The sequence below is a fragment of the Bolinopsis microptera genome, chromosome 4, assembly GCF_026151205.1.
Source record: "Bolinopsis microptera isolate Bmic1 chromosome 4, MBARI_Bmic_1.0, whole genome shotgun sequence".
Classification (NCBI taxonomy): Eukaryota; Metazoa; Ctenophora; class Tentaculata; order Lobata; family Bolinopsidae; genus Bolinopsis; species Bolinopsis microptera.
In genome coordinates this window covers 10,699,411-10,723,725 of record NC_087075.1, presented here as the reverse complement: position 1 = coordinate 10,723,725, position 24,315 = coordinate 10,699,411, and the positions used below count along the sequence as shown (strand labels likewise).

General features: G+C 37.5%; 2 protein-coding genes across 2 annotated transcripts in view; one reads left to right on the top strand and one right to left on the bottom strand.

The window, feature by feature from the left end:
- Positions 1 to 24,315, top strand: part of LOC134813731 (uncharacterized) — a 37,402-nt gene that overhangs the window by 9,814 nt on the left and 3,273 nt on the right. The window contains exons 5-13 of the mRNA XM_063821599.1: positions 4,373 to 4,489; positions 5,407 to 5,554; positions 12,297 to 12,435; positions 13,889 to 14,004; positions 14,244 to 14,449; positions 22,104 to 22,191; positions 23,370 to 23,544; positions 23,707 to 23,809; positions 24,054 to 24,235. Of these exons, the coding sequence (XP_063677669.1) occupies positions 4,373 to 4,489; positions 5,407 to 5,554; positions 12,297 to 12,435; positions 13,889 to 14,004; positions 14,244 to 14,449; positions 22,104 to 22,191; positions 23,370 to 23,544; positions 23,707 to 23,809; positions 24,054 to 24,235 (1,274 nt within the window). The remainder of the gene's footprint in view (positions 1 to 4,372; positions 4,490 to 5,406; positions 5,555 to 12,296; positions 12,436 to 13,888; positions 14,005 to 14,243; positions 14,450 to 22,103; positions 22,192 to 23,369; positions 23,545 to 23,706; positions 23,810 to 24,053; positions 24,236 to 24,315) is intronic.
- LOC134813952 (uracil nucleotide/cysteinyl leukotriene receptor-like) lies at positions 1,010 to 3,843 on the bottom strand. Its single transcript, XM_063821903.1, has 4 exons — positions 2,503 to 3,843; positions 2,295 to 2,381; positions 2,038 to 2,109; positions 1,010 to 1,890 (listed from the first exon to the last, which is right to left on the bottom strand). Exons 1-4 carry the CDS (start codon positions 3,470 to 3,472, stop codon positions 1,829 to 1,831), a joined length of 1,191 nt encoding a protein of 396 aa, XP_063677973.1. The 5' UTR covers positions 3,473 to 3,843; the 3' UTR covers positions 1,010 to 1,828.

Here is a 24,315-nt window from a genome sequence, read left to right as displayed (position 1 = left end):
ATGGTCACTAGGATTCTACTGACTTTGAAGGCGTCCTTCTGGAACGATGCAATCAGGATCAGAGTATCTCCAATAAGGGATGACAGGAGCACAAAGAAATGATAAGCACTCCAGAAATATCTCTCTCCGTTGTTGTTTATCCCAAATTTAATGTCCGAGTAGTTGTAATTGTGTGAGGTATTCATTAGAGATCACTTGAGTGTTTCGCCTTTTATGGAAACTGAAAGGAAATTGGTAGTTAAGAAAGGGGAGGGATGTGATTATTTTAATTTCTCTGATTAGTAACAAGATGTTTCGAAAGGCTCATTTTAATTTGAACGACGAATCATCAATAGAAGAAGATAAGAATGGACCAGTCAGGGGACAGATTTGCAAAAGAAGAGGGAGACGGTGAGGCAAATGCAAAATAAGTTACTCAAATCTAGCGTGTTTAGCATACAGCACATTACAAAATGAACACAGAACGCTGAAGAATTGCTTGCGGAGACAAATGACAATCTATACAGGGATCTAGACTCTAGAAGAATAGAAGGAAGAAGAGAGAAAGAGAGAGAAGGATGTAGCTGCATTGTTCCTCTAATCCCCCTCGGAGATATTTTGGTTTTGAGTTATTAGTAAAGATTGGTCATGCATTGTGTAATGGGTGTGTCCATAGAATTACCGTCTGGCGTCTTCAAACCCCTCTTAGATAACAAAAACATGAAATGACAATCCATTGTCTCAAAAGAATTCTTTAAATCAGTGAAGAAGGACATGCGAACTACCATGGTAGTATAATGTTAGAGACGGCTGATTTTTACCGTGATTTGAACAAGGACACTCAAGGACACGTTGTTCTTTAGAATTTGTTTTGCTTCCAACGCATTTTTATGAGATTAAGTCCGTCCCTGGCACGACAAAATGTTTTCAATTTTATTTATATATATATTATATCATTACGATTCATGATGATCAAGATTCAAGTGCAACGATTCTTAATGTGGATTTGACGATGCATTAAAAACATCCAAATTGTAGTATAATTAATAATATAAGCTTTTACACGAACATTTTACAGAAAAATGCTTCAATCAGGAGTACAGATATCACAAAGATATTTTCATATAATCAATCAATTATTTAAATGATCGCTCGTTGTTCACAGGTTAAACCAAACAAACTGTATCAACGCTAACTCGATAGAGTCTGAACCAATCATCATTTCAAAACAACACAAACTCAGTAGTTACATCTACACTGAAAGTTCAGTGGAGATTTAGTCTATTTTTCTTTTTTGTCATGTTAAAAGCTTTGTAATAGTTCATATCATGAAGACCTGTTGTTTGAGCAACCGGACTATATAATATAGCATGATTCGGAGTCTCAGATTTCAACTTGTGGCCATGCTCAATGTATAGTGTACACTGTGAGTTTCGGGCCTTGGCCCCTGAAGTCGAGTATTAATGTACAAATAAACATTAAACAGCCCTCTCTTTGTATACGTAACCATATGTTGATAAATAACAATGTTCGTCAGAGTAAGTACATGATTACAGTGTTAATTTTATGGATTATAATAAGTTCAAAAAATCAAACAAACTCTACCGTTGATTCAGCAGCTTCTTCGTATCTTCATTTTGAAAACAGATCGATTATTTAAGTATGTTTGCATTCCACTAAAATCATTTTATAGTAAGGTAATCGGTCCCGTAGATAAAGATAATAGTAATATGGTATTAATAATTTGAGGACTGGGCCCTTCTTATTCGTGGCCATGCCATGGAGTTTATATTGTCCGTACTGTTATCGTGTAGTAATCGCTGTGCTGTGTCCATTCGCTTTGAGATTCTCAAACTAAACTCTCGCTCATTCGTGAGTTATTCTTGCTAGCTGCATGTCTCTCCTCGTCCACTGGGTGTGAAATTGATCAGTTCGAGACCGCAATTGATTGTCCGTCATGGTTGCTATTTTATGAAAGTCTGGATTTTGCACTGTGATGAACAATTTCATGTTTAATAGATTATATAGTAATATATTAAGTAATTGTATGTATATTACATGTTGCTGCCGATAGGATGTCTTTGGATGTCAGGAGTGAGGAATCAAGAGTAACTGCACCTGTTACTTCACCTGAGTGGGTATAAATTATTAGGGGTTTACAACCTTCAATTGCTCTCCTCGGTGCTGCTTCCAACGCACTGGAACTTAACTTCATGTAAAATTTTAACCGGATAAAGTTTTAATTACTTAATTAATTAATTACCTAATTACTTAATTACTTAAGTAATTAATATTAAAGTAATGAACAATCTTACCTTGTGAGTCATCTGCTTCTCTTGAATGTCTACATGTCGTGTCTTCAGATCCTGACATAATCTTATCAGGAACATTTTCTCCGTCAACTGAAAGAGAACTTAAATCAGTAGCTATCAATTAACTGCTCATCAGGGCTTTCATCAAATTAAAACTAGAACTTAAATGCATTCGAAAACCTAAATGAGTCACTGGTAAACTCGATATTACCTTCTACAGATGCTTCGTTCCTACCAGCGAGCCGAATGAATCGAACCATCGACAGGACTTTACAGTGGATGAAGCTACGGAAACTTCTTATAGTCAGAGCGTAGATGTAGAAGTTAGCTGCCACATTTATCATCAACAAGAAGTTGAATATCCTGTAAAACTGAAGATGAAAGAGTCCCGGAGGATCTTCGTTGATGTACCGGCTAGCAATACGGTGAACTACATAAGGTAATGTGGAGACACAGTAAGCAAGGGATGTTAGAGGGACTGTCACCACTCCTTGCCATGGGACACTTCCGTGGACTCGTCTTGCAAACTTCATGGCATCAGCCAGGTACTTCAGTGTAAGAATTGTGGTGGTGACAACAACTATGTTAGGGACTATGCCGTAGACAAAACCTGTTATGGGTATCAACGCTTTCTTCCAAACATCACTGCTAAGCTTATACTGACAGTTGTAGACTCTGTAATCAAAGTGGACATCATCTTTGTCAACAGCGAAGAAGAGTATTGGCATGATGAGAGATGATACCCAGACAAGGCTGCACACTTGATGGGCCCTCAAATCTGACCAACTCACTGCTCTTAGAGGGTATTTGAGGATCAGGAACTTACTGGTGGTGAGAACGGCTATAAGGGACATGCCAGCTAGGTACATCATGTATGAAGTGTAAGCTCGGATGTAGCAGAGTGTGGCCCCCAGGGCCCAGGAGTTGGCTAGCAGGGATATTTCTGTAGGTAGAAGGAAAGTGAGGGTGTTTGCTAGATCTGATATAGCAATGTGTTGGATTATTACGACCAGGAACTTTTTAATTTTGAAGGCATCTTCACGGAGGGATGCTAATAAGATCAGAGTATCTCCGATGAGAGATGAGAGGATTCCTAGTAGAAAGTAGAAGGCCCAAGAGTATCTCACTGCATTGTTTTGTATCCCGAACTTAATATCCGAGTAGTTGCTTGAAGTGTTCATGAGAGATCAGATTCTTTAGTCACGTGATTGATGAATGAAATTTACTTCTTGCGGCGACATCAAAGAAACCTCTGTTTAAAAATTCGCTACAAAAACGTTTCTTCAAAGTTGTACGAATTTTCAGAGCAAACCAAAAAAATGAGCTGAAAAAGTCGTTTCCTGTACGATATTTCACCCGTATCACGTGATATATTATTATTAACCCCGCTATCTCAACATAAGCCACTACTCAAAACCCGATTTGACGGTCATCATAGCCCCGGATAAATCCTAATTTGCAGTGATCTGAGTCAGATCCTCCCCTACCCTATAATGACGGTGGTAGTGATTTTATATCTCGCTGTGTGCTCATTTTAAACATCGCGTCAGTAAAACCCGGAGGGGATTATACACGAATTACTGGTATAGTGTATAGTGTATTATAGTGTATAGTGTATGGATTGCGTGGTCTAGTGGCTAACTGGCATGGCCTCTACAAAATGTCGATATTGTAGATTTCAAAACACAAAATTCCTGTTGATAGATATTTCTACTCTACTTCCATCTTTCACCTATCGTGGACCATCTTGACTGAAGGTTATCATATTCTTAGACTTTTTGGCTGGTTTATGGCCATTCAGCAGAGTGACCAGGATGTTACTTTACACCGTGGGTCACGTGGTCCGTGGGTCACTGTCATGGGATTACTATAAATTTATCCTGTAGCGTACCATATTATCATGTATTTAAATGTGGTCGTTCACAGGGAGGTTCAACTTGTTTTCTTCCATGCTGTGAAGTTAACCGATATTTCACCAATTAGCAAACTCTATTCGATCGTTTGTTCTTGTATAATATAATAAGTATTAAATAATTAAAATAATGTAATAATAATATAATATTAAATACCTACACCCCCAGGTACTAGAAGGACACAAGATGTCCAACTCCTGTAACGCAGACTATCTCCCCCTCAAAGAACTACTCTGTAGTTGGACCTTTGTCAGTCCTTGTCAGTCCCAATTCAAGATATGTCGGGTACGTTGTTGTAGAGAGAGAGAGAGAGAGAGAGAGAGAGAGAGAGAGAGAGAGAGAGAGAGAGAGAGAGAGAGAGAGAGAGAGAGAGAGAGAGAGAGAGAGAGAGAGAGAGAGAGAGAGAGAGAGAGAGAGAGAGAGAGAGAGAGAGAGAGAGAGAGAGAGAGAGAGAGAGAGAGAGAGAGAGAGAGAGAGGAGAGAGAGAGAGAGAGAGAGAGAGAGAGAGAGAGAGAGAGAGAGAGAGAGAGAGAGAGAGAGAGAGAGAGAGAGAGAGAGAGAGAGAGAGAGAGAGAGAGAGAGAGAGAGAGAGAGAGAGAGAGAGAGAGAGAGAGAGAGAGAGAGAGAGAGAGAGAGAGAGGAGAGAGAGAGAGAGAGAGAGAGAGAGAGAGAGAGAGAGAGAGAGAGAGAGAGAGAGAGAGAGAGAGAGAGAGAGAGAGAGAGAGAGAGAGAGAGAGAGAGAGAGAGAGAGAGAGAGAGAGGAGAGAGAGAGAGAGAGAGAGAGAGAGAGAGAGAGAGAGAGAGAGAGAGAGAGAGAGAGAGAGAGAGAGAGAGAGAGAGAGAGAGAGAGAGAGAGAGAGAGAGAGAGAGAGAGAGAGAGAGAGAGAGAGAGAGAGAGAGAGAGAGAGAGAGAGAGAGAGAGAGAGAGAGAGAGAGAGAGAGAGAGAGAGAGAGAGAGAGAGAGAGAGAGAGAGAGAGAGAGAGAGAGAGCGAGAGAGAGAGCGAGAGAGAGAGACGTTGTTGTACATGTTTAATATCTGTATCATTGTTACGTGTCTTTCTGACGAACTCTGCTAAAATTGACGTTGCTTTTATCATAGATTTTTTAAAGCTCACATGTACGAATTGTTATGAACTATTGTTAAACCCCGGGCCCCACGTGACCGTCAACAACCAATCACTAACAAACCACCCAATGACAGGACTCCTGCGACACCCTGATGGAGGAGTGTTTCCCCAGTGCCATGCGAGACTACGACTCTCGTACTGTTCTGGACTTTATCTGTGGTGTGTTGAGCAGCACCAACAACACAGGCTGCTACATACCAGAGGATGTGTACCGGGAGGATTGTGAGTGCGCTTGTTATAATTGTTATTACTACTTTTATATTTATTTATTGTGTGTACAGTACTACTTTTCTGTGTATAGACTATAGTAGCTATACTACTACTTATAACTATAGCTATAATACTAATATAGTAGTGAGGTGTACTACTCTTTACTTTTCTGTGTATAGACTATAGTAGGTATACTATAGTAGTGAGGTGTACAGTACTACTTTTCTGTGTATAGACTATAGTAGCTATACTATAAAGCAATGAAAGGCATTAGTTTGGTCAAATCAAACGGAACTTATGCTATCAGACTTTCAACTGACTATGGCAGGGTTAAAACAGTTTTAACGCTAGCAACGATCCCCTTTTACATAGTTCCACTAAAATGATAATTTAAGATTAAATATGTATACTGTATAGTGATAGGTAGATAAAGTAAATGTAATAAAACGGTAGGGATAAAGTATACTAATTAAACGTAGTCGACACGTCATAAAACTACTATAGTAGTGAGGTGTACTACTCTTTATTCTACGGAAGGTTTATCAAACCTGACCACACCCTTTACCCCACCTCTTACGTTATGCTAGTACTTAAGATGCTATAACTACTGTAATGTAACCTTGGTAACGCAACATTATCTTCTAACGGTTATAGCATGACCTGAAAGTTTTCAAAGAAACAATGTTTAATGTACACATAAGTCATAACGAGGATCTAGTTTCGTGCTTCTCAATGCACTAACATAGCAACGTATATTGAATTGTTTATTGTACACTGTACACTGTACATTGTACACTGTACACTGTACATTGTACACTGTACAGTGTACAATGTACCGTGTACAGTGTACGTGTACAGTGTACATTGTACAGACCCTACACCAGTAAGTGTACCAGTTGATCCTAATCATATACACGCCCAAATCCCAATACATCATATTGTCATAATACTGTGTGTATTACACGTAACATTTATATGATTAGGATCAACTTACTATGATATTATTATCATGATCGCCATTATTATATATTATGTCATAATCATCTTACCTTGTAACTTAACACCATTTTACCATGTAGTACTATCTTACCTCATAGTCATGTGTCATTATAGGTTCTAGTATCTTCTATCTGAGTCTGACATTTTCTAATTTATACGTCCTGTTGAAACCACAAAGTGTTTTTTGGTCGCGAGACAAGCCAAATAGTATGTAGATCGTTATCATAGAAGCCAATTTGAAATGACAACACTTATCCACACTGTTATTATACCTACCACCAATTTCTTATATCTAGTATTAGTCAGGTTAGTCAAATAAGATATTATACAGTTTAATACGTCAGAATACACTCAGTAGTTATTAGTTAACCTTTTAATGTGTACACAAAAGACAGTGTAGACAACTAGACACTATGAGACATGACATGTGTCATATTGTCTCCATTGTCTTCTTTGCTTTGTCTTCTTTGTCTTATTTGATACAATTTGAGAACAATAGTTTACACTCACGTAAATGTATTCCAGCTTTTCATTTAGAATTTAAACAAGTCCGTCATATTTTTGGCCTTCGGACTTTATCAAGTCCCGACTCGTTCACATTCCTTAATAACTGGCCTCAGCTTTATAGAACAAACAAATTCCCGAATAAGGTCATTGAAATGATCATCGGTGCCAAAAATCAGGATGTTCTTAAACTTCCGGCATCTATGGTTAGTGCTGTCTACAGCTTTATACCGTGGGTTTACGACAGTAAAATCTGCCACAAAAATAAAATATATGTAAAATATTGTGTAAGATAGACGACGTTTAAATGTATATATTGTCTGTGTGTGTGAATGTTCGTAGAAAGTGACGGTCTTCTAATTAAGACTTTAAGAGCTGTGCAATTTTGCAACGTTTGCTTTATCTTATGCTGCACAATACAGAATAATAGGTTAAACACGTGTTGTGGTGGTAACCTTGTTTGGTTGAATTTACGGGTTATTAACGTAAACGAACGTTTTAATTGAAGGTCACGCTCATTACTCTCAACTGTAACGTGTGCACATTCTCGCTACATGTAGCTATATATTATAATATAATATATTATATATTATGTATAACTGCTATATATTACCTATATATAATAGCAATTATATAGCAGTTGAGAGTACGTTTCAGTTAAGAGTAACGAGCGTGACCTTCAATTAAAACGTGATATTTAATAATAATATATTATAATATTCTTCTTCTTCGGAGGGGGCTGTGGTCATTATCACTAAAGATCGTGACCACTGTAAGATAGAGCATTGGAGCCCTGTGCGTTCATTATGCAACATGTTAACAAGGTCCAGTTATCGGCAAATGGCAATGAGAACATTTTATTAATCGGTTTTAGTACCATTAGATGTACTTGTAAATGTGCGATATTGAGCGATATTTAACAACAATATGTGTCCGCTATTTAATACAAGTGCGTGATAATGTGCGCTATTTAACACAGCCCACAGGTGCAGTGTGCGATAATGTGTGATATTTAACACAGCCCACAGGTGTGCAATATTGTGCGCTATTTAACATATGTGTGCGATATTGTGCGCTATTTAACACATGTGTGCGATATTGTGCGCTATTTAACACAGCCCACAGGTGTGCGATATTGTGCGCTATTGTGCGCTATTCGTTATACCGGTGTGGGGCTACAGATCCCTGGTAGCACATCTCAATAGCACATAACTAGGTTTTCATGATTGCTCGACCCGCGACAAGTAGTCCGTATTAGGCGTGATTGCTATCTCTCACATCAAAGATTCAAAATTATAGGGAGCCATGTTAATTTTGATCGGGTAGAAATTCTTTAGGATTTACCCTTACCTCTGTAAATTCCCTTTTCTATTAAAAGTTCACTAATTATAGGTCTACAGCAATACTGATAGTGTCAGCCAAATCTAGACTCTGGTGGAAATTATAATTGATTCCACTACTATAATGTAGATTACATGCTATAAAGCTATAACTTTATATACGCTAAATTATACACCAGCCCTGCTGTCTAGCTGCCAGATGTCAGTAGCTGGATAATGCTTAGTATTTAGTACTGGATAATACTGGATTATTCTCACAACTTAGCTTTACAATACTTGTATAATACTGCCACACACACCTGATACACACTACACACTTAACTAAATGTCCAGTTGGTTTACTACAGCTGCTTCATTGTACACTCACTCCACACAGCGTACATTGTGACTATGTGACATTATTATACTGAACACATTGAGTTTCCACTGCTCTGGTACTCTCAACTATTATAATACGTGTTTAAGTAATTTGATAATCTATTACATTTATTAGCTGATAACGATCGATTAATGATCTTATTAGCTATGTTTTTATCCCTCGCTCACTGTAACAACTCCTATTCTGTAAGTACACAGACGACAGTGTATTATTGCCCTTACATTCTGACTATACAGTGAACACAGTGAACACACCAAGTTGCTAGTAGACATGTACTCTGTGACTCTTGAGTCTTGAAACAATGTAATGTAATGATAAGCACAGTAAATGAACCATATCAAATCTATTATATTATTAGAATACCGATAATCAATAACTGTGTACCGTATAGTGTGTCTTAATGCTCATTGCTCAAACTAAATTAAAGTTTATTGTAATGTGCGCGCATTTCCTGGCTGTATGCCCTGTGTGTATTATATATATCCTGCACATTACATACAATGTATATTATAATATACATTATACATTCAGCGTTTCTTGTGTATATTACAATATATTCTTATGTGTCATCATACATTCTATGTACTGAGATATACATAAATGAGACCAGAGAAGCGGCATCTTAATTCTTAGGACGCGAGGAGGGTTAGGACTCCTCGGACTACATTAAATCAATTCCTTCTAATTCTGTTACGTCCTCAATGAATGTAAGATGAATGATGAATGTAGATCTGTAGTGTCGTAATTAGTTTAAAACATATTTCATTATACATTCTTATCATTAGCATGATTAGGTTGTGTGAATAATGAACTCAGTAACTTAAGATGTGCTGTATTTAATTAATTTAATTAATGATAGTTATCAAGTCTTCAGTATTATAATGTAGGGAATAATCGTGTTATCTACTCACGACTTGGCAACTTGTAACCATGGCAACTTGTAACCGTGACAGTTATTACGTTTCTGGTGTATATAGAATGAACTACACGTGATGGCCACATAAGGAATTATTGTAATCATACCAGCGTAAGTTCATTTTGGTTTGATGAGAAAATCACAGCACTAAAGGGAAAAAGCTTCATAAAAGCTGAAACTCAGGCACACACTAATAGTAGTAATGTTCATTGTTCCTGTCAACTTGGACACCCCTTTACTTTATAAATAGCCAGCAGTGTGGTCACCCAATGTGTGTTAAAATGTCTCATTGTAAAGTTTTAAAGTAGCCGACACTCTTAAAGAGCGCGGCTGTTACTTAGTTACCATTTTAGTAACCTAGCGACCAGCCTTGAAGAGCGCGGCTGTTTCTTCAACTATCCTAATACTCTAATGAGTTGTTCTAGTTAGTCAGGGAGAATACAAATCTTCTAAACATGCAGTGCGGCACTAAACCCTATTGTGCGAGAATACGTGCTGGGTCTTTATTTCACACTATTTTATACCGTATGTGATGTTGACTGCTCTCACTATTTGAACTGCTTATATATACGTAATAACACGGTGCTACTGCGGGCAGTTCACATAGTCTAATGAGAGCTGTTATAATATATTGGTATATATACTGTTAATGTGCTTACTATGTAGTGAAGAATGCAGTACACCTTTGGAGAATTAGAGAGTCAACACTATAGACCGTGTTCATGGGTCTAATACCTCTTACTGCCAGTCTTTTGGTCATGTAGGCCACAGCCTGTAAGTGTTATATGGGTCTAATACCTCTTACTGCCAGTCTTTTGGTCATGTAGCTGTAGGCCACAGCCTGTAAGTGTTATAATGGGTCTAATACCTCTTACTGTCAGTCTTTTGGTCATGTAGGCCACAGCCTGTAAGTGTTATATGGGTCTAATACTGCGTACTGCCAGTCTTTTGGTCACATAGGCCACAGCCTGTAAGTGTTATGGGTCTAATACCTATTACTGCCTGTCTTTTGGTCATGTAGGCCACAGCCTGTAAGTGTTATATGGGTCTAATACCTCTTACTGCCAGTCTTTTGGTCATGTAGCTGTAGGCCACAGCCTGTAAGTGTTATAATGGGTCTAATACCTCTTACTGTCAGTCTTTTGGTCATGTAGGCCACAGCCTGTAAGTGTTATATGGGTCTAATACTGCGTACTGCCAGTCTTTTGGTCACATAGGCCACAGCCTGTAAGTGTTATGGGTCTAATACCTATTACTGCCTGTCTTTTGGTCATGTAGGCCACAGCCTGTAAGTGTTATATGGGTCTAATACCTCTTACTGCCAGTCTTTTGGTCATGTAGCTGTAGGCCACAGCCTGTAAGTGTTATAATGGGTCTAATACCTCTTACTGTCAGTCTTTTGGTCATGTAGGCCACAGCCTGTAAGTGTTATATGGGTCTAATACCTCTTACTGTCAGTCTTTAAGTCATGTAGCTGTAGGCCACAGCCTGTAAGTGTTATGGGTCTAATACCTCTTACTGCCAGTCTTTTGGTCATGTAGGCCACAGCCTGTAAGTGTTATGGGTCTAATACCTCTTACTGCCAGTCTTTTGGTCATGTAGCTGTAGGCCACAGCCTGTAAGTGTTTATATGGGTCTAATACCTCTCACTGCCAGTCTTTTTGTCATGTAGGCCACAGCCTGTAAGTGTTATGGGTCTAATACCTCTTACTGTCAGTCTTTTGGTCATGTAGGCCACAGCCTGTAAGTGTTATGGGTCTAATACCTCTTACTGCCAGTCTTTTGCCTTTAGGTCATATAGGCCACAGCCTGTAAGTGTTCAGAGTCTAATACTGAATGTGCTGATAACACAGCTATGCGAGATGAACTAGGAAAGCTCACTTATATCGACAATTATAAGTATCAAACTTATTAATTGGCGATGAAAGAGCGGCCCGGAACTGTAATTCCATCCTCTAAATTATGACTTGGCGTTTCTGTGTTTTTATATTCTGTGTGATATCTGATTGACAGGATAATTAGCCTACAGTTGTCCGATTATAAATATTCGTGAAGTAGCTATCGTCAAGCTAACGCCTGCTGACTGTTATTCTGATGATATATCAACAGAGTACATTCATTTATATGTATGAATGTCAGTGTGATGCGATTCCGTGCGGTATTATGCGACCATTACATCTTTTACCTTTATCTTGAACTGGAACCAGGTGTTTAGTTACTGTGGCACTGGAACTGAGAGATGTTTTGTGTTCTAAATGTAACACACAAAACGGTTAAAATCTCGGTATGGTTTATATAATATAATGATATCGCTGTCTGTGGGGAACTTTTTCTTTCGCATTTTCTTAGAACATGATATTGAACACAGCTTTACACTTTACACTTAACACTTTATGTAGACGAAAATTTGACGTGTCAAAATATTTTCACAAAGCATAATATATATTACGTGAGTGCACCAAATATGAAATACACCAATAGTATTTCAAGTACCAGCATTCTCCAAAATGTTGGCAAGTATACGCCATGGCCTTCTTGGCTCTATTTATATTATGAACAGTATATGGAACTCCCTCCACACCGATTATAAACACCCCTATAAACTCTTTATTTCAGACAATTCTCGGAGGGACTCAGATCACAAAACTCGGGCAGATTACATTACGATACTGTCAGCTAGTGCGGGGGCGGCGATTCTTCTTGTTAGCATAATATTCCTGCTAGCTGCTGTCAGATACTATCTCAAGATCCAAGGGTAAGTTCTTTACACTCTTTATTATACTCAATTTGTATGCTTCTATGCTTGTTTTTTTTATTTTTAAGTACCGTTATAAACATTTGATGGTTCAAGTCACAGAATTTTAATAAAATGTTCCACATTTTATCGTCGTAAGTATACATTACAGAGGATTTATTTTACATCTACACAGTAGTAAAGTACACAGTGTCCATATAATTATTATATTAAAATAATGACCAATCTTTATTAGGGTATGTTTCTCTTACTACTTCGTGCTGTGGAGCGAGTTAAAAAAGTGGGTCTCATTTATTGAGTCTTTCCATCTACGAATAAGACTTCCTGTTATTAGATACCCCACTCTGAAATTTTTTCATTCCAGCCTCCTGTTTGACGTTTATCTCATCTTAACTTTTTCTGTAATTTGAATTCCCTTGGTACCGAAGCTTTTATTAATTAGTGGATGGAATACCGCCAGCATTTCTTCGAGTTACGTCTTCTCTGTCGTGAAATTTGATCATCATCTGGTTTCTCTACACACATGCTTTTTGGTCGTTTAACTCCTGGTAGAGTCTACTGCGCGGCGTAGAAAAGCGCACAATTTCGGCGCTCATGTGATTAAAGTACAATCGTCAAGCATTCAGTTATAAACACACACGGCTTAACAATATTTTACAAGCGCCGATTTCACAATTTTACCGCCATTCTCAACTGTCAACATAAACTGATCAACATTGTCAACAAAAGCGTAGCCACTGTATTAAAACTTATAAGCATCGAAACTGCAGGATCCAAAACCGGGTTGTTTAAACTTTTTCTTGATTTTGACCCTATTTTGTTGAAGTGATTCATAATCACTTAATAATGAATTATATATACCTTACGATACATATTTAAAAGGTACGACAGTCGGTGGTTTTCGGGAAAAAAACACCATATTTTCGGACTACCAAAATTTAGGTCACCATAATTTTTCCCCCAAATTATTTTTCACGTATTAATAAAAAGAAACTTAGTCGATTTACTATCTATATATAGATAGTATATATTGATAGCTTACTATATATAGTAAGCTATCAATATGATTCATCTAACAAATGAACACTAGTATTACACCTGGGACTACACTGGAGAGAGAAACATCCCTGAACCAGAAGATCAAGAAGATCAAGAAGAAATCGACTTGTATTTTTTCAAATTTCATATTTTATTTAATTGATTTTCTCAAATATTGGGTTTTATTTTTGTAAAATATTAAGAAATGAAAAAAAATCCCTTTTTTCGGCAAAAATCCCATATTTTCGTTCCCAAATCATATAGGTCACCGGAATTTCGTCGAGTATAAATATTTCTCGTAAGGTATAATGAACAATAGTGATAATGATAATAATAATGATCCAAGATAAAGGCTAACATTTAAACGATCTACTTCAAACATGCTGTACATTCCAATGATCACGAATTCTCCCAGGTTTATTGGAGACGACGTTACTAAGTTCGACATGTTGGACCCGGTTTGTGAGCGAGCCAGACAGTTTTTGAGTAAAAGTGACCTGTTTCCTCAACTTCGCGCCAACCCTTCACTTGGTAGGCATCAGTTAAAATTACCTTAGACAACCATTTTTGATTTGTATAGTACATGTAGTATTTTATTTTACACTATCAACGCGTTGGTAAAATGTTTGAGGATCGGACGATTAAAGCTGGTGCCACAGTTAAAACCAGATTTTCTAGGTCAACAATTATAATAATGAACTTTTAAAAAAGAAACTTTTGAAAAAGATTGTTGTTATCTAAATGAAGGACCTAAATCCTTATCGCGTCAGGAGAGCGAGGTCTGCAGCTAAAGAAGCGAGGTAACATGAAACTAGACCACCTGGTCCACACCTCCAACAACACCGTATCAGAGATCTCACTAGACCAACTTGACGCTCACTCCCTCAACTCTAGTGCTAGTACCTTCTACTGTCAGACAGATCACAGTGTCAGTACTATTGGAGAGGTCCTGCCTCCTGAAACTATTTACTTCGAGGTAAGTCCTGCCTCCTGAAACTAATTACTTCGAGGTAAGTCCTGCCTCCTGAAACTATTTACTTCGAGGTAAGTCCTGCCTCCTGAAACTATTTACTTCGAGGTAAGTCCTGCCTCCTGAAACTAATTACTTCGAGGTAAGTCCTGCCTCCTGAAACTATTTACTTCGAGGTAAGTCCTGCCTCCTGAAACTAATTACTTTCTCGTGGATAATTAAGTCATTATTAGGCACCACATTCCATGATCATAAGGTCCGAACACCGACTATTACACCTCACCACTCCCGTATTGAACCACTTTCCATTTTTATTTAAATCGTTTTAGAAATTAACCCTTGTTAACTCCTCACCACACCTGCCCCTTGTCGTATGAAAGTATGAACTCTCTCTGCAGTCCAAACAGACCCTGCAAATAGTGCCCCCTCCCATAATAAGATTATAGTATAAAAGGACAGCGAATCTTACCCCGCTAACCCAATTATGGTTATTACTTATATTATTCATATATATATTATTTATATAATATATTATTTATCTTTATATCCCAGAAAGAGAATTGAATTAAACTTGAATTCTATTGATAAATTGCAGAGAGGAGTTGAGTGCAGTGTGCATTTTGCTGTAGTGTTGTTTGCTACTGAATCGTATTAAATAAGTCGTTGGTAATTCAAACTCTCAAATCACTTATAATTACGGGTCAAGATTCCTTGACCCGTTAATTATGTCCTGAAAGTTGCAGATGAACAATTAGGAAACTTACTTGTAAGAAATTAGAATCGAAGACAACCACGATGAGACGACGACGTCGAAGATGTGGCAGATGAACTTTCCGGAATACCTATTTCAATTTGAAAATGACACCTACAGCCACACATTCTATGAATATCTCATTCCATGAGATAAAATAATGTGTATTCAGGACTGTGGTAGATGAACTATAGTAACAATTGACAATGACACTTACAGCCACACATTCCATGAATATCTCATTCCATGAGATAAGATAATGTGTATTCAGGACTGTGGTAGATGAACTATATAGTAACTATTGACAATGACACCTACAGCCACACATTCTATGAATATCTCATTCCATGAGATAAGATAATGTGTATTCGGGACTGTGGTAGATGAACTATAGTAACAATTGACAATGACAATTACAGCCACACATTCCATGAATATCTCATTCCATGAGATAAGATAATGTGTATTCAGGACTGTGGTAGATGAACTATAGTAACAATTGACAATGACAATTACAGCCACACATTCCATGAATATCTCATTCCATGAGATAAGATAATGTGTATTCAGGACTGTGGTAGATGAACTATAGTAACAATTGACAATGACACTTACAGCCACACATTCTATGAATATCTCATTCCATGAGATAAGATAATGTGTATTCGGGACTGTGGTAGATGAACTATAGTAACAATTGACAATGACACTTACAGCCACACATTCCATGAATATCTCATTCCATGAGATAAGATAATGTGTATTCAGGACTGTGGTAGATGAACTATAGTAACAATTGACAATGACACTTACAGCCACACATTCCATGAATATCTCATTCCATGAGATAAGATAATGTGTATTCAGGACTGTGGTAGATGAACTATAGTAACAATTGACAATGACACTTACAGCCACACATTCCATGAATATCTCATTCCATGAGATAAGATAATGTGTATTCAGGACTGTGGTAGATGAACTATAGTAACAATTGACAATGATACCGACAGCCACACATTCGATGAATATCTCATTCCATGAGATAAGATAATGTGTATTCAGGACTGTGGTAGATGAACTATAGTAACAATTGACAATGACACTTACAGCCACACATTCCATGAATATCTCATTCCATGAGATAAGATAATGTGTATTCAGGACTGTGGTAGATGAACTATAGTAACAATTGACTATGACACTTATAGCCACACATTCCATGAATATCTCATTCCATGAGATAAGATAATGTGTATTCAGGACTGTGTTAGATGAACTATAGTAACAATTGACAATGACACTTACAGCCACACATTCCATGAATATGTCATTCCATGAGATAAGATAATGTGTATTCAGGAATGTGGTAGATGAACTATAGTAACAATTGACAAAGACACTTACAGCCACACATTCCATGAATATGTCATTCCATGATATAAGATACCTTAATTCCCAAAAATTTGGGCGACAAAAAATTTGAGCGGGCCTCTCGCCCAAATTTTTTGCAGACCAAATTAATTGCATAAATCTTTTCCGTCTGCCAAATTTTTTGCTAACCAAACTTTTGGCATTTGGCCTGTGGCCCTGAAATCTATAGAAAGATGGCTTTTTCTTCATATCCAAGTGAAATAATATTTGAAATTTTGGTTTTCTAATCTGTCATTCATGGCTTGACCAAGTAAAAAGGCTTATATTTTAAATGAATAGAAATAACTGGAATAGCTAGCAAATGACTGGAATAATAACTATAAGGAGTAATAATGAACTAAGGCAAATATCTAACTGAAATTTTAGTGGAAAATCGTTCATTTTTCGAAGAATTTGTGCCCAAATTTTCGGTCGCCCAAATGAGTTCAAATTTTCTGCCCAAATTTTTCGGGCTCAAATAAATTGTGCTCAATATAATGGCACACAAATTTTTGGGAACTAAGGTATGTGTATTCAGGACTGTGGTAGATGAACTATAGTAACAATTGACAATGACACTTACAGCCACACATTCCATGAATATCTCATTCCATGAGATAAGATAATGTGTATTCAGGACTGTGGTAGATGAACTATAGTAACAATTGACAATGACACTTACAGCCACACATTCCATGAATATCTCATTCCATGAGATAAGATAATGTGTATTCAGGACTGTGGTAGATGAACTATAGTAACAAGAAGAAGAAAATTTCCGTCTAGTGAGTACATAATTAGTAAGCATGAATCTCGGGATTCTTGCTCAGGAGATGTTAACTTAATTTGAAGAGTCTGGATCGTCACATTCAGATCATGTGCCTTAGTTAACCGTGCGTTAACCGTGCGTTAACCGTGCCTTAAGCAACCATAATGGTTGCTTATGGGCAGTTTGTGCGTTAACCGTGCATTAAGTGACCGTGCCTCAACCTTGCCTTATGTAACCCTTGTGCCTTAACCGTGCCTTCACCATGCATTAACCGTGCATTAACCGTGCCAAGAACTAGTTGAACAGTGTATATTTTATACATATTGCGCATTTTTATGTTCGAGTTGACAATGTAATATTATGTATGATGTTTATATTTTCTTCAGTGATATCACTGTGGTTGTATCAAAAAACTTTATTTGTCAATGATTATATAAGTTAATAATTGTATCAAAACCTAATTATTCTGCAACCCATCCATGATTATTTAGTATTATAAACAGAATTTAGTTTGATAGTTGTCGACGAACTATTAAACCATCGACACACTTATAACAAGTATAAGAGCGAAGAAAGATTACCATTATAAGCTGAATTTATAAAAAACCCTGAATTTTCAAAAGCGTTATAAAATTATAAAGAAAATCGAATTAAAAGGGGGCAGCAGTTAACGAATCGAATTGTTCAGTCTATTTCTTAATTTGATTACATGACTTGGGGCTTTATCTTACTACACGTCCACAAATATTTAAACCACGAAGACACTCGGAAATATGGCCTATAAAACTTTAAGGTAAGTTATAGAACTTGGACATTATATGAACATTATAGCCTGGGGTCCCCACTTCCCAGGTAAAACCCTTGCTGTTCTCTCAAACTATAATGATGTGAATTGTGAATCTAATTTTGCTTGAGCATGAAATCCAGCCCTTCTCGCTGGCTAACATAGGTCACGTTATCTATCAAGTGACTGTTCCTCGTGACTTCGTCACTCGGTTATCACGTGCCCGACAAACTGGTGCCGTACCATAAAGCACAGTGGCCTGCAGCAACTCTATCTGAAATATATACAAGGTCTAATTTGATCACGATACTTCTAGCTGCTTCTCTCTCCCTCCCCTTACAGCTTTACCTGCAAACAAAATTGGGGATATAACCTTTATATTAAAGTGTGTTCAAGTATATTCCCGGGGTCAAATCGGCAAAAATACCTACATTTTAATATACTTTAATATAGTCAGCCCCCACAAAAAATACTTTTCTTATTTAGTTAGGGCAAGAATTGCTGTTTATGGGTCAATCTGTGAACAAATTCGTAACAAAGGTTTGTCTACAGGAATGTGTTGTCCATAGTCCCAGGAACCACCAAAAAAAACTGTCCAGCTGAAACTTTTGGGCAAAAATTTTTATAGTCATTTTTCTCCAGGAACCCATACGCCCCACCCCTAATATTGGTTATTCGGCTCCCGAAGGTCTTGAGATCTCTATAGGGGGTGCAAAATGACCGCAATGGCCACATTATGGCAGGCGAATGATAGTTTCAGAACGATTGGGGCTTTATTTTTCGAAATAAATGGAATTTTTCTCAATTTTTCTCAATTTTATTGAAATTTCGAAAAAAAATACACCAAATTATTTTTAACGCTTATTTCAAATCTTACTCGGGAAATAACTTCAATTAACAAATATCAAGGTTAACTAACAAACAACAGCAGATTTAAAGAACAAATTGTGATGAGAGAAAACTGTTTACGAAAAGAGAAAATTCAGATAAGAAAAATAGGGCTGGTGATAAAAAGAGACATAAACGTAGTATAGATAAGAATGATAAATAATATGAATAAAGTAGAAAAAAAACTGTATGGGGTACATTAAATCGACGCCGCTCTTTGTTGTTTCATTATAGAGGAAGAAGTTTACGACGATGAACTAGTAGACTTGGAAGATTACATCGACAAATGTGTGAACGAAAATCTAGGTGTTAACTTTAAGACTAAATCTATTCAGGATTTATCAGAGAAAATAACTCTGCTTCTAAAGAACCTGTTTTCCAACAGTAGAACATCAGCTCTATGGGTTACTTACCACAACATGATAACACTAGTAAAGGACTTCATAAGAGCAGAGAGGTTGCACGACTACAATATGCACTTATCAGCAGTAGCTTTGATGCTGCCCTACTTCGCAGCAGCTGGTAGGGGACAGTATGCAAAAGCTTTAAGACTGTATTTGGAGCAGGATGCTATTTTTGAAGTCAAGTATGGGGTGCTTTTAAAGACCTTTAAAGTAACTGGGCTTCACACGGTTTGTTACAACTTTACAACGACCACGAGTGGGCCGGGGTGTGGACTGACCTCTCCATAGAGCAGAGCCTTATGAGGGCAGGTAAATCTAGTGGTAGATTAACAAGTGGAAGGATGCGTAATCGTGAGTCCGCTCACAAGTTATAGGTGGCCACCCTGAATCAGATGGCTTTAATAAATCAGTCTTTTGGAGATTCATTAGCTAATTCAGTACCAACTACCAACTAGTTGGTACTGAATTAGCTTTAGTACCAACTAAAGCTGCCATCCACTCAGATCTTACCAAGTCATCAATCAAGAAAAACTGTGATGTATTTGGAAAATTATTAACTTGGTTTAAAGTTATTGTCGACTTTACAGAATCCGAAGATAAGACTAAGTTAATATCTTTTTCGACTGGTCTTATATCACAGTCTGGGAACGATGAGGTGAATCCCGAGGAATGTTTGGCCGTTGGGGCTGTCCTTCAACGTGAGCTAGATGGGTTGACATTCATCGATAAGATAAGTATCAAAGGTAAAGCAAAGAACTTGACACAACTAAGAAAGCAGGTTAAAGTGAATAATAAAAGCGTTGCAGTCGATCCGTTGAAGTGTTTTAACCGTCTAGTCTTGGTTGCTGATAGAGAAACTTCAATAGAGGAATGCCTAACATACGAGTTAACTGTGGTGCCGATGAGCTTATTTGATCAATATCAGATGATGAGGAAATCTAATAAGGCTGCTCTTGGTAGCTACCTCAAAAACATAAACCAATCTACACTTAAATCTTGCAGCTTCACGATCCCACTAGTCATTGATGGAGGTTGGCTGAAGCTTATCCCAAAAAATCGGGAAGTTATTGTGATTTTTGATGGATATGAGCCTTCTACTAAAGATCACGAGCACAAGAGGAGAGTAAAAGCGTTCTGTGCTAATATTGCTGTAAAGAAATCCACCTTTTGTACTGTCACCAAAACAACATTTCTGAGCAACAACAATAACAAAAAAGAACTGATCGACCTTATCTCAAGCATTTTTACTGTAAATGGTATTGAAGTGATCAGAGCTTGTAACGATGCTGATACTTTAATTGCAAAGAAAACATTGGAAATGTCATTCCTTGGCGATGTTGAATTGAAGGCAGAGGATACCGATATAGTTTGTCTATTAGTACATCATTTCAACAGTGACCATCACAATGATATTTATCTAACAACGAAGAAGGGTACATATTCAATCAAAGAAATATCAAGTCATCTAGATCATAAAGAAAAGGAGATACTTCTTCTAATTCATAGTATTTCAGGTTGTGATAGCGTCAGTGGACTGTTTGGTTTTAGTAAGGTTAAAAATTAAAGTGCTAAAGAAAGCTCTCACCTTTGATGAGCAAGGTCAGTTGGCAACATTACTTTCGGTGTTAGAATCAAAAGAAAAGATTATTGAGGCAGGCCTCTGTTTCTTGCAGTACATTTATGGTGACAAGAAAAAGACTCTTTCTGCTTTGAGATTCCTAGCATACAATAGGATGGTAGCGAAAAAGAGTCTCAATCCGAATAGGCTACCTCCAACAATAGCTTCAGCAACGGAGCACATCCTTAGAGCTTACTTACAGTACCATAACTGGGTCATGCTCAACGCTGACAGTCTGAATCCTCTTGACTACGGCTGGAAATTGGCTCCTGGTGGCACTTACGAACCAGTTGCAACAAAAGCTATAAATGCTCCAGAGTCTATTTTGAACCTTATATGTTGTAACTGTTCTGTCGATGTGGAACAGGCCTGTTTGACTTTCAGATGTTCATGTAGGAAATATGGCTTCAATATTTGTGTACGATGCCATGGTATGAACTGCACAAACATTAGACATGATGAACCTGAAGAACAAGCGAATTTTGATTAATATTAACTGTGTATTAATAATTGTCATGGTATTTACTGAGAATACACATTTTAGATTAACTGTATTTGTTATTTGTAGATGAGTTTTGAAATAGATTTGAAATAAGCGTTAAGAATAATTTGGTGTATTTTTTTTCGAAATTTCAATAAAATTGAGAAAAATTTAGAAAAATTCCATTTATTTCGAAAAATAAAGCCCCAATCGTTCTGAAACTATCATTCGCCTGCCATAATGTGGCCATTGCGGTCATTTTGCATCCCCTTTGGAGATCTCAAGTGCTTCGGGAGTCGAATAACCAATATTAGGGGTGGGGCGTATGGGTTCCTGGAGAAAAATGACTATAAAAATGTTTGCCCAAAAGTTTTTTTTTGTGGTTCCTGGGACTATGGACAACACATTCCTGTATACAAACCTTTGTTACGAATTTGTTCACAGAAAAATCAACTCTTGCCCTAACTAATTGTATACTTTAACTTGCACACTCACTTTAATAACATATCTCGAGAGATTAAAAATCAGAGATCTAAAAGTTCCCATTTTCAGGGAGTTCTCTCGTCCCGGTGGAAGTCCTCTGAAGATGAAGTTATCGCTCTAGTTCACTGGGTGGACGGTATTGGAAACAAAAAGAAAGGTTTGCAACAATTTATCTTCATTTTTATACTTTTTATTCGTGCTGCAAATTGCAATGCGGCAAAAAGTCAGCCTATATTCTAACCTGATTATTTCACATGATTGTAGAAGGAATGTCAATAACACTCTGCTACTGGAATGTGCGTGCTATGGGTGAGATATCCCGCCTTATACTCAGATACTCCGGTGTGAGCTGGAAAGATGACCAAGATCCTCTGGATAAAACAGGGTTCACTCGGTGGAAGGCAGAGAAATACAATCTAGGATTGGATCTGCCAAATCTTCCTTATCTGATAGACGGTGATATAAAGATAACTCAGAGCGTGGCTATCATCAGGTATTTGGGCAGGAAGTTTGGACTGGTGCCAGGAGATAATGAAGGAGATATACAATAGTGAAGTGTGAGATGATTGAACAGGAAGTAACAGATCTCCGAGCAGCTTTCACGGATATATGTTTTGAGGTGGAGAAGTTTAAGGAAATGGATCCGGAATATTTGGAGAACTTGGAGAAGAAGCTGGGGGTTCTGGACAAGTTTGTTGGAGAAGGTGATCCGTTTGTGTTGGGTGAAAAGTTGACCTATGTCGACTTTATGGTGTTTGAGTTTGTAAGTCAAATAGATAAGTTTGCTCCGGAGCATGTAGCCAAAGCAACTAATATTGGTAGACTTCTACAGCACTTCCAGGATTTACCTCAGCTACAGGAGTGGTTTACCAGTGAGGAGTTCAAGAAGGGGGTACCAGTTAATGACTTTTCACCCACTTTCTGTTGTGAACATTGGTTGGGGTTGGCGGAAGAGTTTCAACTTTGAGTGAAATTTAGATTAAGTAGTTTCGTGTTGTACTTTTGTAGTTATATTTTCTTTTATTTTGGTGAGTGATCTATTCATCTTTTTAAAGATATAGATAAAGTGTTTTTAGCTAGTCTTTAGATAAAGTAGCCCCGAAGTTGTTTATTTCATGTTGTATTTTTGTAAAGTCATTTTATTTTATTAAAAGTATCATAGTTTAGATATGTATTGTTTTACGCCTAAATTATTTGGTCAACTATGATTTAAAAACAAGGCGTCCAATCAATAAAAATTAATGAAATTTAATTGTAAACTATAATTGGAGATAAATATTAAGTAATTGTTTGTTGCTCTAAAACATACTCTCTCCAATCTCTTTTCCTCTTCAGGTGTAATAAAATGCTACACAGACAAGAAAAGAAAACACATGGAGGACGAACTGAACGTTATCTCAGTGCTATCACATGACAACGTGTGTGAGTACCTCTGGAGGAGTATGGGAAACAGACCCCACGTCAGAGGAATGTCACCACACCTCCAGAGTGTCATGTCCGTCAGAAACAAGTGAGTTGTGGTGACGTCACGTGGTGTTGTGGTGACGTCACGTGGTGTTGTGGTGACGTCATTCTGCGGTATAAAGTTATTTAACTTCATAATGTGGTGCAAATTAAAATATACATCACGATTACAAATGTATCTTGGAAAATAATTATTTTTATTTTCCAGCTATTTTTGTACCGAGTACTACGCCTATGGGTCTCTGAAGGACTTCTTAATATCCCGCGGTCATTACTTGATGAGGGATAGCTGGGCTCAATCCTTTATGAGGGTGAGTTAGAAATTAAAAAACAACCGCTGTTTCTTCTCTTTATTTGTTTCTTCTTTTTATTTGCTGAAATTAACACTCTTTCTAACATGACACGGTTCGCCTGTTTTCATAATAAAAATGGCGGTTATGACTTTAAAACGCCTGTTCATCTACTGCAAATGAATAAATCATCTTTCTGATTCACTAGTTTTTTGACTTCCCGCTGCTAAACCATAACATTCCACCATAACATTCCACTGCTCAGGACATTATCAGCGGAATGTCCTATCTCCACGACCTGGAGGTATTCCACAGAGACCTAAAAACAGCGAACATTCTAGTGGGTAGCAGGCCCGGTACCAAGACGGGAAACTCCTGCCCTTTTAAATTGGTGGTGTCTGACTTTGGGCATAGTCAAGAGAAACACAGACAGGACTGTTATGTCAGGTTGGTTAGCTTATAACTCGATCCAGCCCTCCCACCATTTATGAACTATAGAGTCCGGCTCCCCAAAGGGAATCGTAATG